The 17695-nt window shown below is 38.2% G+C and overlaps 1 protein-coding gene across 1 annotated transcript in view; it reads right to left on the reverse strand.

Annotated features, from left to right (window-relative positions):
- The window catches only part of coro7 (coronin 7), a 142133-nt gene that overhangs the window by 1209 nt on the left and 123229 nt on the right, over positions 1 to 17695 (reverse strand). The window contains exons 10-27 of the mRNA XM_084129870.1: positions 7753 to 7807; positions 7607 to 7664; positions 7378 to 7523; positions 6100 to 6195; positions 5829 to 5930; positions 5602 to 5749; positions 4206 to 4381; positions 4018 to 4126; positions 2546 to 2632; positions 2318 to 2460; positions 1853 to 1957; positions 1676 to 1761; positions 1435 to 1576; positions 1242 to 1331; positions 928 to 1044; positions 527 to 662; positions 316 to 407; positions 81 to 167 (exon numbers count right to left, since the gene is read on the reverse strand). Coding sequence (XP_083985996.1) covers positions 81 to 167; positions 316 to 407; positions 527 to 662; positions 928 to 1044; positions 1242 to 1331; positions 1435 to 1576; positions 1676 to 1761; positions 1853 to 1957; positions 2318 to 2460; positions 2546 to 2632; positions 4018 to 4126; positions 4206 to 4381; positions 5602 to 5749; positions 5829 to 5930; positions 6100 to 6195; positions 7378 to 7523; positions 7607 to 7664; positions 7753 to 7807 — 1975 coding nt within the window. The remainder of the gene's footprint in view (positions 1 to 80; positions 168 to 315; positions 408 to 526; positions 663 to 927; positions 1045 to 1241; positions 1332 to 1434; positions 1577 to 1675; positions 1762 to 1852; positions 1958 to 2317; positions 2461 to 2545; positions 2633 to 4017; positions 4127 to 4205; positions 4382 to 5601; positions 5750 to 5828; positions 5931 to 6099; positions 6196 to 7377; positions 7524 to 7606; positions 7665 to 7752; positions 7808 to 17695) is intronic.

Genomic DNA, 17695 nt, shown 5'->3' on the forward strand with positions numbered 1-17695 from the left:
GCAGACCGGATTTAGAACATTCATAGTGTCATGAATTAGCTGGTGTGTGTGTGTGTGTGTGTGTTCGGTTCTTCACTCACCCACTCTTCTTCATCCACTCCCTCATATAACTCCTGTGGCAGAGGGTCTTCCCTGTTTCCCAGCTTAGCCACCATGGCACTGAGCAACTGAAAGACATACACAAACACAAGTGATTGACAGACAGATACAGGCAGAAAAAAACTATAGATAAAAGACAGACGGACGGACGGACGGACGGACGGACAGACAGACAGACAGACAGAGAGATATATAGATAGATAGACAGATAGACACCTCCTCTTTCTTCTGTTCATCAGTTTTCTCCTCCAGATAGACAGAGGAGGGCAGGTACTTCCTCACAGGAGCCTCTTTTGGTGCTTCACTCACTGAAACAAGGACATGATGAAGGGTATTTTAAAGACTATGGTGTAGCAGAAGTGTTTATATATATCAGTTTTGGAAAGGCATTATTCTTTGATTTGTGTTTGTTGATGTTGAGCTGTACCGGGCATCATGTCTTTAGGCCTCAGGCTGATTTTGCGGTGCTGTCCGTTGGATCCGGAGAGCCAGGCATCAGCGCTCAGAGATGATTCCCACCACACTGACGTCTCAGGGAAAACATCGTCCTGGAAAAACTCTTTCTGTGGAGGCAAGACGGATGCAAAGATGTGTTCATTTAGCATGAGGAACACAGCAATATAAAGATGAAAAAGTGCCCAGAAATGATCAGGCTAAAGGTATCAAGAAATATCAATTAAAATATCATATTAAACTACTAATGATGATTTTTAGTTTCCAGACTATTAAATAAATATGAAAATGGGTCCTCTTTACTCTTGATCTATGTACTCTCCAAATGCCCACTAGAGGTCAGTGTTGTCTTGTGTTGGTGTGAGGGTCTCTTACTCGGACACGAGGCACTCTGAAGGCCACGGGTTCGATGGTGGTCTTGCCCAGTCGTACGGCTCGAGCCACTTCCACATCACAAACATCACATTCAGTTTTCGGCAGGAAACACAACCCCTGTCCCGGAACGGTAAAACATTTGTAACAATACCAAAAACATCAACGGTACTAAAATAACACTGCTTAATGCAAAATATCATTAATTTTTGTCATTTTTAGGGTAAAATATGAACTCTTGATGACATGTAATTGCAATAAAATCACTAATAGCCAGATGACAAGACGAATATTACAACAACAATATTACAACATACCTTGTGTGGTTCAGAGGAATGAAAACTACTACATTCCATGAAGTACGGCGCTTCAGGCACGATCTCGTATATATAAACACGCGTGTCACCCTGAAAGACCAAAGGATCAACAAACACATTGTTGGACTAATCTGGTTGTTATTGTAAATTAGTGGACATTATTAATGTTGAATATGGACACACACTCGCGCACCTTCCCAGTGAGGATGAGGACGCTGGTGTCGGGATCGTAGAACGGGATGAGGGTCGAGGGAGACACGTCAGCAGGCGCAGAAGCCACAGACCCGGATGCCAAGGACTCAGCGGAGAACAGGTACAGCTGTCTTTCACTGCGGCTGTGGAGGAAATAAACCATTACAACTCTTTTAGAGCCAGGCAGACACTGGCAGTACCAATTCTATTGTATTTATGACTAAATTTGTGGTACACTGTACCTGTCGAATCCTGAAACCATCAGGTACTTGCCATTACAGACCCACACTATACGGGCCCCTCTATGGCCCTCAGGACCCGGGCCCTCCTGCAGGGACAAAGACGGGAAAACTTGGTCACAAACATATGATTTCTTTTGCTTTTGAAGTTTGATAAGATTTACTTGATGCTAAACTAACCTGGATGGGCGCTGTGGACTTGCGTGGGTCATATAAACGCACTTTTCCATCCTTGCACACAGTGGCCAGCAGTTTCCCATCTGGACTCCAAGCCATGCCAAATATCTGAAGAAAAACATAGCGAGTTACCTTGATGGCTACAAAATCATCCTGAAACAGACATTAAATAGATGTCAGACAGACAGACAGAGGGACAGAACAGACAGACAGAGATAGATAGATAGACAGACAGACAGACAGACAGACAGACAGACAGACAGACATATACAGACAGACAGACAGATAGACATAGATAGACAGACAGACAGACAGATAGACAGACAGATAGAGGGACAGAACAGACAGACAGAGATAGATAGATAGACAGACAGACAGACATAGATAGACAGACAGACAGACAGACAGACAGACAGATAGACAGACAGACAGACAGACAGACAGACATATACAGACAGACAGACAGACCTGGTCCTGATGTCCACTGAGTCGCTTGACTTCTTCTCCTGTCTCCAGTTTCCACAGTCGTACAGTGAGGTCATATGAGGAGGAAGCCAACAGGCCGGACGCGAGGGGGTGGAACTTGATGGAGTAGATCTTCTCAGTGTGTCCTGCCATTGGTCAAGGGGCATGTCAATCAAACACTACAGAATTACTGCAATTACAGTTCAGAGGTCACACGTGCTGGTTTCTTACCCCGCAGAACACACTCCGGCTCAGTCAGGGTTTCCGTCAGGCCTCCTTTGGGAATCTGCCACACGCGGATCTTGGCATCATCACCGGCTTTGAGAGAGAGAGAGAGAGAGAGAGAGAGAGAGAGAGAGAGAGAGAGAGAGAGAGAGAGAGAGAGAGAGAGAGAGAGAACAATGCTGACATTCAGATTTCAGTGTTCAGAGAGAGTATAATTAGGTTTCTTTTGATGAAATGCCTGAAGACACAGCTGTCCTTCAAACTATTAATTTGCTACAAAGTACAAACTAAATTTTCTTTTGACTTTGAGATGAACTATGACTTAATTGAAATAAAGATGAAATGAAATATAAATATTAGATGAAAAACTTTAAGCAAAACAACTGAAATTGGTTTAATTTGAAGCACTACAATTACTAACTGGAAATATCAATTACTAAAAAATCTGTTTAAATCTAAACAGTAACATTGCTAAAAATTAAACTAAAATGAATGTACTTTTTAATATTTTCAGTTAATTCAAAATATGAATAAAATAAATAATACTAAAATATCAATGATTAATATACTTCCTTCTTAATCATTTCCTGTAAAACACTTTGGATATCAACATCTAAAGGAATACATGTAGATATAAATAAAAGTACTAATAACAAGAAGTTGTATAAATAAGTAAAAATACAAATATACTAAAAATGCTTTCATTAAAACAATACATTTTAAGCAAATTCATGAAGTGCCATATTTACACTAGAATTTAGTCACTGATATGTAAACTAAATAAATGTAAAATATAAACGGTATAGTAACTTTTAATAAGAACATTCACAGACATTACCGCATTCTACTAAATTCATGTTTACATAATTTGTAAACATGAAATCATATCAACATGTCCTGAAATGATAGTATAATATTATAGTTTACATTAGTTTAATAGTTTTTTGCTCAGAGACAATCAAATCAAAATAAATATATGAAGAGTTCAGATGCAAAAGCCTCTAAGTGCCATCTGAAATTTTCTTCTAGAATGATCATTTTTATCAAGCTCGTATATTTAAGTTCAGTAATTTCACTTAAATGACAATTAATAGGTCATTTTCATTGCCATTTAAGTGAAATTACTGAACTTAAATATACGAGCTTGATAAAAATGATCATTTTAGAAGAAAATTTCAGATGGCACCTGAACTCTTCAAATATTTTGAACCACATTTATAAAGAAATATATCTAACATATAGTATTTTTTACATTCTTTATAAAATCTAATTGAATATAATAATATAAATTAAGTACACAGTAACATGTTTTACTTCATATTTAATTTAATATAAAGTATTTAGGATTTATTTTTAATGTTAGAAATATCAGTCCACCTCCTGCCGGTAACCTCATGTAAATCCTTGAGGTGTCTGTAGCTCATAGCTGTAACTCTGTATTGACCAATCAGCATCCAGGATCAGAATCGAAAACTCACCCACAACCAGCTTGTGTGTGTCGAAGGGGTCCCAGGAGAAGTCCGCCACACTGACAGTGTTCTGGATGGTGGGCAGAGCGGTGTCCGGGAGTTTTCCAGGCTGGGACAGCTGCAGAAGAAGACAGTAAGCTACTGTAAATCAATCTAGGATTTAAGATTTAATCTAAGGTCTGAATATAGAACTGCACCTCGAATACAGCGATCTGCCCTCCGGCGATGGCGAGAGGAACCGCCACACGCTGCCCGTTGGCACAGAAGCCGTCACACTCCCCTGGTGTGGTCAGATGAAGCCCGCGCAGGTTGGTGATGTGGGTGTCCCGGTGCAAAACGGCCCCCTGGATGTGACGAAACTTCGAACTCGGGCCTGCAAATCACAATCACAAGCTATTTACTAAAAGAGTTGGGTTATTTACACAACTAAAAGCATTATATCTTGATATGGTTCAGCATTTTGACAATTTTTGATATATATACTGTATATATATATATATATATATATATATAGTTCACAAGTTTGTGGAGAAAGTTTGGAAGAAATAAATACTTTTATTCAGCAGGGATGCATTAAATTGATCAAAAATGATAGTAATGTTACAAAAAATTCTACATCAGAAAAAATCTAATCATCATATTAGAATGATTTGTGAAGGATCATGTGACACTGAAGACTGGAGTAATGATGTTGAAAATTCAGCTTTGATCACAGGAATAAATTACATTTTACAATATATTCACATAGAAAACAGCTGTTTTAAATTGTAATAATATTTCACAATATTACTGTTTTTTGTTTGTTTTTTTAATCAAATAAATGCAGCCTTGGTGAGCAGAAGAGACTTTTTAAAAAATCTGCTGTGCTCCAAAACAATGACAAAATTTGTTTTTAGGAGATATAAGCATTCAAAACTTACAATCTCTCACTTCAGCTAATATGGATCAAAAAATTTTATGACATCACCGCGGACTTCAGCTTCTCATCAGATCTTCTGTCCAATCAAATGCTCTCTAGAATCTAAAGCTCCGCCCCCTATGCTTTAAATACCACCTGGCCAAAGCGACCGTTGACACGTCACAGAGCAATATGAGTCGGAGATGTGTGTTCGGATGCACAAACGATCAAGTTTTATTCTGTTTTCCAACTGTACGTTGGTTAAGAATGTAATGTCTAGAATTTATTCACACCTCTACTATTGAATCCAACGTATCATCAGCGCTCGGATTCGCTTCCGTTGTGCTGTCAAGTACGACTTGCAGTCTGTGAGGTAAACTAAACGCTATTGGCTATTTGAAAGGGGGAGGAGCCATTCAATATGTCCTGCCTTAGCTTCCTGTTTCAGTGGAAATTACGTCAACGCATCAAACAAAGCTGCGCGTTCCAAGGCACTTCAGAGGGGCTTTAAAAGGCTACAATTGAAAAATGTATATATTATTTATACAACTCAACCCGCCAAAGTGGCTAGCAGGAGTGTCTGCGTTACACACCACTGCTGAAATACACCCGCACTTGTCAGGTTGGTGAGTGTTAATGTCAAGCCCTGAGTATAAAGTAAAGTAACAGACTAATGGAGCCGGCCTAGTACTGACCGAGCAAGTTCTGGAAGGCGCGGGAGCTCTGACTGGGGCTCGGGCTCGGCATGAAGCCAGAGGACAGGCCGCTGGTGGAGGACGGGGAGCGGGACGGGACGGCACTGCTGCTGGGGGTGCTGAGGGGACTGCTGGAGGTCGAGGTCTCCTGAGAAACACAGAGAAAGACATTACAGGCAGATCCATTCTGTGAAGCAAGCATTTTCCCTGACGCTACGCCCACTAACCTCTTTGCTCTTGTCACGGCTCAGATCCTTTGCTGGAGTCTTCTGAGCTGATGGAGCGCTGGGCTTCGGCCTCTTGCTCGGGTTAAGACTGACTCGCTCCACCTGTCACAGAGAAGTGATATATACATCTTAATATCAATAGTTAATATAGCATTATTTTTTTCATTCTGTCCCCTCTAACCTTCTGTCATACTGACCCATTTTCAGTAGGGAATCTAATGCCAACCAATCAATTCTCATTGAATAAAGCAGAGTTGCTTTTTCAACAGACCTGTTTGTTCTCTCCTTTCCACCACTCGTCTGCCGTCATGGACGCGGTGTGACCCACAGTGTCCGGATACAAGTCCGCATGAAAGTCCTGTCCTGCCTGAGACGCACAAAACACACAATGTCTAAAACATCAGATATGTTCAGGCTGGTTGATTTTGTACTTCAATTCCTTTTCAGTGATGACAGAAAATTGTTCAACGCACATACATGATCTTAGATCAGGTGTGGGATCAGGTAAGGGCAAAATTTCCCCCCATTCAATATGACTATGAACTAATAATAAAAGTTTTATTTTATCATTATTTAAAAAAATAATAATTAAACAATTTAATAAAGATGTTAGTATTACAATAATACTATTGTACGCAAAATAAAAACAAGTATTAAATAATGTTATTATTTATTATACTTTAATTATTATACTTTTATTTTATTTCTATTTAATTTATAAGAGTTAAACAAAATTAACAGACATATATTACTGTTTCAATAATACTATTCTACTAAAAATAAAAAAGTATTTATTATTATTATTATTATAAAAAATAATAATAATTATTATTGTTTTTGTGGTTTCATTTTATTACTATTACATATATATATATATATGACTGCAAGTAGAATCCACACCGACAATATCCACACCAGCGTGGTGATGGACAGCCGCACATTCTCCTCAAAACATTGGATTCATCCGCGCTGTGCCGTGCCGAGGCACAACCCACGTAAAAAGTTGATATTTCCGTGAATAACTGCAATTGCAGATTTCGAACAGAGATGGCGACAAAGGAAAAACTACGGACTGCAGCTTTATATTAATAAAGAAATATATTACTACTGCAACAATGCTATTTTACTAAAAAACAATGTATATTTGTGTGTATATTTGTTAAACAAAGTGTTAAAAAAAGTAAAATATTTTAAAATGATAATAATGTTATTTTACAGTAAAATGAATGTTGTAAAAAATATGTAGTAAAATTACTAAAATATTTATTTATTTATTTGCTTTAAAACATTAAACTTTAGAACTTTTATTTTGGCAGAAAACCACTGGGAGACATTAAAGCTTCTCTTTTGCTGACACATTTATAAATGATTCTCATTGCAAATTCAGATTTACCCTACTCATGTGGGTTGGAAATCACATTCCTGTTACATGTTGTCAGCTTACACGTCATAATTGGTGTAGGGCATACCAAGTGCATTAGTAATGTTTGCCCTGTCGGTTCATCAGAGCCGGATGTGTTTAAACTTAATTTAGTGTGTTAGTCCTCACCTTGCGAGGCACCTGGTAACTGATGGGCACAATGAAGCTGTCCGTGAGCTGCATCAGCCGTAAAACCTCACAGCAGCCCACATCCACGGCCAGCTTTGGCACGAGAGCCACGCCACGGGTCGACGCGTCCGTCAAACAGTGACTCACTGAGAGCAACAGAGCAACATAGAGAGATCAGCTTCAGCAAACGTGAAAACAGAGGAGCATCAAGATAAAACATCTGTGTTACCTTGAGACAGGAAGGGCTCGCTGGTGTTCACCTCAAAACAGTCAATCACACTCTCACCCTGAGAAAACACGATTCATAATGATATTAATATTGAATATATAAAAAAAAAAGTGTTATTAAAAATATGTTTATAACTGGTTACGTACATTTCCAGACACAATAAGTAGTCCAGAGTCTGGATCAAACAGTGGCATCAGAGTCCTGCGGATAAAATAAACACAGATATTTACTGACATATTTATCACATCTTGAGCTTTTTTTTAATATACACCAGCATTCAAAAGTTTGAGCTCAGTAAGAATTTTCTGAATTAAACTAATACCTTTTGTTCATCAAGGATGCATTAAAATGATCAAATGTGACATAGAAAAGCTGTTTTCAACACTGATAATAATTAGAAATGTTTCTTGAGCATCAAATCATCATATTAGAATTATTTTTGAAGGATCATGTGACACTGAAGACCCAACAGATCTGCAGTTATGTGAGCCGTGGCAAAAATATCCATTGTGTCCTCTGACCACTTGATGGCAGGATAGGCAGCAAAATACAGTCACATCAATACAGAAACAATCTCCTTCATTGATCAGACACAAACATTTGAAAACAGCAGATCGGTGCCGTTTCAGTCTGGCCGCTTGACCTCGGACTGGAATCTGAACGTATTTCACACATACAAAGCCACATTCACATGTCTCTGTGCGGTGACGCCCTAGGCATGGATTGGTAACGGGGTCACAACAGGAACATGAGCATCTATTTTGAGTCACATGCTGCTGGGAGCGGGGTGTGTTTCCCGCTTCGGTCGAATCGGAGCCACATCAAACACCTCACAGCGTGGGACGGGGCTGATCACTTCAGGCTCCTGTGCACCACAAAATACCACGAGCTGCCACAAGTATTTCAACAAAACGTAAACATTTAGTCAACATTTACTCTCGTTACATGGTTTTCATCCAGATTTTTGGAAGAATTTCCAAGCTGCTCATTTCCATACAATGATTATGCAGTGTGTGTGACCAAGAGCTAAAATAAATAAATAAATAAAATGTAAAAGTACTTAAAATCTTAATAATCTTACTGATCCCAAACTTTTCAATAGAAATGTTTAAATATAGGCTACTGTATATATATATATATTCATGAATGCTTTGGACAGTCCTAGTCATGGTTTCTATTAAAGGAAGTAAATGCAAGTACTGTAGCAATATGACTGAAATAATAATGAAAAAAACAACAAAAAAACATTAAAACATTACAGGAGCTTAAAATTAATTTTAAAATAAATACACTGCACTTTTTGCAGACAATTTCTATTATTCAGATCAGTTAATCAGTTAAATGATTATTAGGCTGCATAGATTAGGTCAGCCGGAAACGGGATCACTTCCTATAACACCTGATGTACTCGTTACATCATAAGAAGAATGGCATCTACACTAATGTTAGTCTTTCAGTTTATCCCAAGATTTACTGAAGTCAGCCGGATCCGGGCCGTATCCAGATCAGATGGTGGACCTGCGCCTGAACACGACCACAACGCATCCCTGAAGTGCCAGCCTCATCAGCCCTGTGAAGGCCTCATCGACACGACAGCCATCGGCACTGATCCTCAACAAACTCGTCTACATACCGGCGTGACTCCGACCTCCAACCAGATGAACTGGATAATATTCAGATTTTTCTGATCCAATCTGACTTCTGACCTGTAATGCTGCCTAAATCATAATCATACACTGTTCGCTCGTTGGCCAGAGACTGAGCCTGGGTTCTCTCAAGTTTTTTATTTTCTCCATTCTGTCACCTGATGGGAGTTTTGGTTCCTTGCCACTTTCGCCTTTGGCTTTTGGCTGTTGGCTTGCTTAGTTGGGGACATTTAATACTCAACTCATTATTACTGATCTGCCTGCATTGACACCATTATATGAGAACTAAACTGAGCTGGACGATGACATCACTGTTTTCTCCAGAGTGGCTCTATATATAAATGAACTAAATTAATAACTTTTTTACAACAAAATAAACCATCACTGAACTTACTTAAGCTGGACTATGATGCTATTTTCTTCTAGATCTGCTGTACAACCGAAACAAACTTTGTTGCCTGTTATCTCTGTAGAGCTGCTGTGAAACAATCTGTATTGTAAAAAGCGCTATATAAATAAAGATGACTTGACTTGACTTGACAAGCTATGGCTAATATACCTCACTTATCATATGGTCAACTTTTATGATACTTTTGTCTTCCTTTGAGTCTGACAGCTCTAGTGCGCAGTATGAAAGCACTAAAAATCTTCACCAAATCATTTTAGTTTTGAAAGACATGACAGATTTTTATTTATTTTTTTACTACACAAATACTATACTACAAAAACACGACACAACTTGTAAGAGCCAACACGATTGCGGCCTTGAGCACAATCACTGAATGACTGAGCCTTCAGTAAACACACTGAAGTCAGAGTATTACACCTTGTGTTTACACACTAACAAATTACTAATTACTCAACTCTCCCACAGAGTGTCATGCAGAAGTGAGCCAGCAGTGAAAACCTCGACATGTCGGGCCACGTTCAACTCAATCAGCTGAATGGCATGCTTGGATTTGAGCCTTCCAGTTACTCGGAAAGCTTTGCTTCCTGCGGTTCTCCTCGCTGCAGTGATTGGTGGGGTTGCGTGTTTGACGGTTGACTTCTCCCCTCCCCCATCTCCGCCCCAGGCCTCTGAAGTCGGTAAGGGGTTGCCACGCTTTGTTAGCGCAACTTTGCGTTCCCATGTCAGAGTTTCTCTGCAGGAAATACACAAACACCTCCAGTGTTCCCACAGCGTTCTCTCCCACAATGCACCACTACACATAATCACACTTCAACAATGTCCCTTGCTGTTATTCATCTACTCTGAATCTGCAGATTTATGATGCAAGAAACCCAAAACGAAAGGGAAAACACTAATGAAATCTCTTTAATAGTTCAATTGTTTCTCATTAGCAGCAACTTGGAGAGCAACGATTTTTGCTCCTCAGGAAAAGACCTCAGAACAACAAAGACAAAGTCTTGTGAATCTGATAACAGTCTGCAAACATTTCTCATCAAATTTTTACATACATCATTAAGTCTTTAAAAACATCTCAACTGGTTTTCTTAGACAGCAATGAGACTAAATTGAGAGTAAACTGAGAAGTCTTCCAAATTCAAAGTCTGCAAACAAAATCAGAGATTTGAAAATGAACTTAAACATCTCATCAAGATCATTATTTCTCAGTTGTTTCTCTTAGACAGCATTAAAATTAAACAAACTATTTCTCAAATGTTTCTCCATCAAATAAGAGAGTAGAGTTTCAGAAAACATCTCAACAACATCTCAACTGTGCTCCGGTTTCCCTAGATTCCAAAGTTTGCAATCAAAAGTCAGGGACCCCTACATGGGATCAAAATTTTCTCATCAAATTTCTTAAATCTTCTTTAATTCCATAATTTCTCAACTATTTCTCCCAGAAAGCAATAGATCAGACAGAGAGCAAACAGAGAACTCTCCTGATTTTAAAGTCTGCAAACGAAAAGTCAAAGGTTTCAATATAAACATCTCATAAAATCTATTACATTTCTCGGTTGTTTCTCCTAGACAACATTAAGATCAAACTGAGAACTTTGAAGTCTTTTTCTTCTGAAATAAGACCACAGTAGTGTTTCAGAAAAGATCTCAACATCTCAAACTTCAGTTTCCAGTAAAGGGTCAATCTCAATATGAACTTAAACTTTTCTCATCAAATGATCCCAAGATAAAGTGATCTGAGATGCTATAATTTATTATAAATTGTGAAAAATTATGATCGATAAGTTATGCCAACATATGTTTTTACATTGCTTTAACTTATCAATTTGTAATTTTTAAAAAGTCAGTTTAATGTAATTTAAGTTGAAATGACTTAAGCATCCAAGTTGATTGTTCTTAAAGTCCCCCTGTAGTCAATCATTTTCTCCCTTAAAACTCAACAAAATGACATATTTAAGCGTTTTTTTTTTCTTGATTTTTTTATTCATGCCTTAAAATAGCTTGAATGTAATTCTGCACCCTTGCTTTATTTAATATATGCGGTTCTATGAATATGCAAATGAGCCCCGCCTCCACTCACTCACTCCAGCTCAGAGATCCACTCGTTGACGATCACACGTTGATCTGATTGGTTACAAGGTAGTTTGTGACGTCAGAAACACCAGCGATTTCAAACCGTGTTTTTGAGACTGTCTTTGGTTCACTGCAGTTTTAAGGAGAAAATACTCAGCAATGGTGTCGACTTATGAATTTACACATGGTTTGTCTTAAAGCATATTAAAAACACCACATTGACATATAAACAACATTAAAAGCTTGATTTTCACCACATGGGGACTTTAAAAATTGAAGGCAGCAACTTTTTTTTGAGTGTGTATATATTTTTTTACTCTATACACTTATTGTTTATCCACTATTCTCTCATTCGTCTATTTTTATTCCTCTAAAGGAATTTTAGGTGAAACATCAGAGACAAATTGATACCCAAACAAAACACACTTGAGAACTGTTATGAAGTCTGCTAAACTATGAAAGAGGAAACTCAATTGTCCTGTGGGAGGAATAACTCCACACATAAAGGCAGATATGCCTCACTTCACTGCTTTACTCAAGTGCAACTAAACCCAGGAAAGTGTTTTCCAGTGAACCCCTGCGGACACTGTGTGTGTGTGTGAGCTTTGAGCTCCAGCAGTCAGATTCGCACGGCAGGCCGTCATGAATGAACGCTGAAACACTCAGGGACGTCATTCTTAAGTGGCTGTAAGCGACACACACACGTGTGCTGCTGCATTGTGGGGTGGAGGGACGTTCCGCATGAGAAAGACTCTAATCCAGATGTAAGCCGTCTTTGGACACAGAACAACACACACACTCACACACATACGCATGCACTAGGATACTGCTTACTGCATATAAGATCACATAAGACACGCTGATTGGTCGATGCAGTGTTCAAAACATTTAAAAATGCTAAAATAAAAAATAAGGTTACACTTTATTTTAAGGTGACGTAGTTACATTGTACTTAAGTACAATGCAACTACGTCATAAGTACTGAATAACATTAATGAACTACATCTACATGTATTTGCTATAGAGTTACGGTTAGGGATTGGTTTATGATTACCAGTTGAAAATTATTATTATTATTATTATTATAAATAATAATAATTGTTATTAATTTAATGAACTATTGTCATGCAACTTATTTAAATTATTAAGTCAATTAAAATAATTATTAATTAAAACAATTCGTCACGTTATGTTGCATATCTAATTCAGTGTGGCATCCAAAGCAAAATGAAAGGTAACATTTAAATAAATTATTATTATTATTATTAATTAGATTACATAATTAATTATTAAAGAAAAAATAATTATAAGATGTTAACTGGAGGCCACATGAAACATTAATTTATTTGTTGTTACAAGTTGTGTCTTGTAATGATTTTGCTTTGTTTTTTTTGTTTTTTACTTGTACTTTTTTACTTTATGTAAAAATGCATTTAACCTTTGGAAGTCCTTTTTAAATAACGAGTGAATGAGATGTTTAAAATCAGTGCTGATATTACTTCTGGTTCATTTATCACAACTGGAAATAGAAGGTCAAGATGAGCGCACTGCATTATGCGATAGAGTACTGGTCAAGTGTGTTTACTGCAAAATCTGTATACTGCACTTTTTGACAAATGCCATCAAGGTATTTTTTCAGTGTATAAAAAATGCATATTACACACACAACATGCTAGCACAAAATGCAGAAAATGGAAGCATGCTTTTCTGAACATATAGCCCTTGATACATTAAAAGTGCCCTCTGTGAGCGTCACAGGGTGAAAATTTTGCTTTTTGCAGCACAACGTACGCTCCTGTCTGAAAGGTAACAGGAATTTGGCAAGAACATCCCAGCAGTGGCCTCAGGAGCGTCATAGCTGTCAGTAAACTCCAATACAGCCATGAAATAACCTGCAGGTGCGGTGAAGATCCGCAGATAAAGCCCCGTTATTACTCTCATTATGATGATGGAGGCTGGGATGGCTTTATTTGACTAAAGGCCCTGAGGTCTGAATCCAGGCATCTGTGTGTGTGTGTGTGTGTGTGTGTGTGTGTGTGAAGTCACAGTGCTGTAGATAAGAGAGAGAGAGGACAAACAGGTGTGATAGATAGATGAGGGTGGGCGGGGCTTCATCTGAGAGATTTATGCGGTGGGCGTCATCATACATTATTACCTTTTTTACCTTTATGGTGTAAATGTTCTGTAATGAAATCCACCAATTTTAATGCCTTTAATTTTCAGTAAGAAAAATGAGGCGTAAATTTTATATATTGTATATGGAAATAAATGTTGTGATGTTATTTCCATCATGAGGTGCATCCATTTTTGGTCAAGATCTACAATGCAAGAGTCCAGCACTCTGTAAAGTCTCCTCCAGCACATCCCAAAGACTTTCAATATATTTAAGATCTGAACTCAGAGGAGCCGATTAATGTGTGGAAATGATTCTTCATTCTCCCTCCCATCCATTCCTTTACAGTTAGTGTCTTATATGTTTTACCGTACGCAAGTGTTTTTTGCTAGTTTCAGCCCGACGCAGTTATCATTTTCACGTCCTGCGCCACGTTGTTTAAATAGTAAATGCATTTGCGCCCATCTGTGCGCCCATGGGTGCCCAACGCACGTACACAATGCTTATTACACACACAGGGATGTGCAGTGCACACAAACATTTTTAAATATGAAAAATGAAAGGCTAACAATGTAAAAGATTATTATTGTGTACATAAAGATATGGTGGAATCCGGCTTGTCCCATAGATGGTCTGCTAACGCTTTAACCCCGCGCACGAGCAGTTCCGTTTCCTTCCTGGAGAAGCGTTCAGTTTTTCCACTTGCAAACTCCGTCATGTAAATAGCGAATCCGCCATGGCGCGAGTGCAACTGGCATTTAAAGGGAATCGGAGATGAGATTCTGATTTGTTTATTGCATTTAAAGCCCAAAACACACCCATTACTCATTAAGAAAATAGGGACAACCCTTTTAGACCATGCACCGGGTGCGCCGACCATTTTTCCCGTGGTTAAACTAGCAAAATTGGATTTGGAAATAGGGCCCATATCCTTTACATACATATATACTTATAAAACCATATTTTTTCCTCATCTATATCTTGACTTTGATCAGACTTAAAAAATATGACATTTTGACACAAAAATAATTACAATGAAAAATAACCTTTCCATTTCCAATGTCAACTTTCTGTTATCACTGTACAGCTGCTTTGAAACAATCTGTATTCTAGAAAGTGCTATATATATATATATAGGTCACTTGACTTGAAACATTTGTTGAAACATAATGTGTATAGTTTCATCTATAATTTAAAAAATAGCATAGCATTCTGCACAGCGCACACTAAGCAGTAAGTAGTGTGCCAGCATTTCATTTCGAAACACATACAGTGTGTGTTTAAAGTTGTGTAGAATGCATGACTAAGCACAGTAATGGGGGATGTTAATAAGAGAGTTCTGGAGGTTACAGTGCTGAAGTCACTGCTACAGTACACAGTACACAACTGAACTGTACAACCATACAGGCGACAATGCATACGGAACAAACACACTGCACATTTCTTCTATCTTTTGCACTATTCATTATAGGTGTAAGTTCTAAATCCTGATTTGATGAGCCAAACTCAAACTGTATGATTTACGAGTTACAGCCTCAGGGTCTGTGTACGTGTGTCTGGGAAGGACGTGGGCTGTTGAGTCCGTGTGTATATATATGTCTTGTTGAACCGCATCAGTCACTATCAGCAGTAAATCCCCACGTTTCACTTATTCTCCCACAAGACACACACAGCAGTGTGGGAAACAGCAGCGACGGCTTTATGAGAGAAAACGACAACTTCCTCTTCCCAGTGTGGTCGATAAGTAGCCTGAGACCTGAATAAACTTATCGACTGTATTAATTTGCATGAGAAACAGATTATTAAGCAGGATAAATCGGGTGGATTTTAAAGTTCATCCAGAGGGACACACAAGGGTCCTTCAGAAACAAAACAGGTTCTCTAAACATGTGATTCCATCAATGACCACACACACACACACACACACACACACACACACACACACACACACACACACACACACACACACACACACACACACACACACACACACACACACACACACACACACACACAGACACACACAGCATCAGTCCTGCCAAACAGGTGTGTGTGGGTTGTGATAACATGACAAGGCTTCAGGAAACAAATCCAGATCTGATTAGTGGTCAGTGAGAACAACCAGCCCACCTGCAGCCTGGGACGCCCAACCAAACCAGACCAAAAACACACAGTCACATGTCATAGAAGAAACTTCGTCAGTTCCACAAGAGCTGTTGATTCACTAGCTCTTCAGAAAAACATGCATGTGCTGGTGCTTAAAAGAAAGAAACCAAAACCTTTTTAATCTCCAAAGAACTACATATTGTAGCAACTTAAGAATCCTACACAATCTAAATTGTTCTTAAAATAGATCAAATTGGGGGGGAAACAATTAGAGATTCAATGAAATTGAGGTTTAATTGGTTGGGTATGTACATTTAATTCATAGAACCTCTAAATCATCCCTCAGGGACAACCATCCATCAGGGACAAGATATAGATATAGAATATCAAGTTAACAAGATGTTCAAGTGTTGCATTTACTGTATGGAGGCTGGAATCATGTGCCTATGACAGTTTAACTATAAAACTGTGTAATTCAGACATCACATGTGGACAGCAGAAGATGTTTTTGGCTTCCGGCCTGTATTTCAGAGACTCCAGCAAGTAAAGTTAAACTCTCTGGATGTAACTATGAAGTTGGAATGGAGTTGCTAGAACGAGTAAAGCAAAAATATGCACTTAGCACACCATTAACATTTACTTAAATCAGGAACTAAAAAAGATCCTTCAGTGGGTTTTTGGCAGTGCCAGTTTGGGCTGTACAGAGTTGGTTCTCTGGCTCTTTTTTTATTAAAAATGTTCTTGGTGTTACATTACAAGTATTGGTTCTAGGTTTCATCTGACCTGAAGCATTCATGGGTTCTTTAAAATACCAATACATACAGTACCATTCAAAAGTTTTGGGTCGGTAAGAATCATAGGCTTACCAAGGCTGCATTTATTTGATAAAAAATAAAAACAGTAAAATTGTGAAATATAATTACAATTTAAAATAACTGTTTTCTATGTGAATATATTGTAAAATGTAATTTATTCCTGTGATCAAAAGCTGAATTTTTAGCATCACTACTCCAGTTTTTCAAAGCAATGCAACTACAAAAAATATCCTATGACATCATTAGGAACATAAAAATGTTATTCTATGACAGCATATGTAACTTTAAAAAGTCCTCTTCCCTGTTTTCATGTCCTTATGAAATCAAAATCAAGTTTTTTGGCTTTTAGTATAAATATGATAGCCTTACTGCTATAATCTATAAGATAGTGTGCTGTGCTCCAAAGCAATGACAAAATTCGCATTTAGAAGATATAAGCGTTCAAAACTTACAGTCTCTCACTTCCGCCAATATGGATCAGCGATCCATATCACCCTGCACTTCAGCTTCTCATCAGATTTTCTGTCAAATCAAAATGCTCTCTAGAATCTAAAGCGTCCCGCCCCCTTCATTATAAGTAGATGCCGAAGCTGAGGCTTAAAACGGTCACTTGTACACACATTTATTATTTTCTACATGGTGAATGGCACATGGCGCACTATATAGGGGATAGGGAATGATTCAGATAGTGTAAATATGCTTTCCATTGGGGTGAATGAAGTCTGGTTTCACGTTAGTGTCACGCGAACTGCCACGAGATTTAGTTGGAGGAAAGGTTAGAGATTCGGATGAAACTGCGGCTTTACTAAGCTCAACAGCTGTGATATAAACAAAACGCTATTGGCTATTTAAAAAAAGGGGAGGAGCTGATCAATATGTCCCGCCCTGCCTTCCTGTTTCAGTGGAAATTAAAACGACAAAAACGTAATT

Source organism: Abramis brama, assembly GCF_963993115.1.
Source record: "Abramis brama genome assembly, chromosome: 1".
NCBI lineage: Eukaryota > Metazoa > Chordata > Actinopteri > Cypriniformes > Leuciscidae > Abramis > Abramis brama.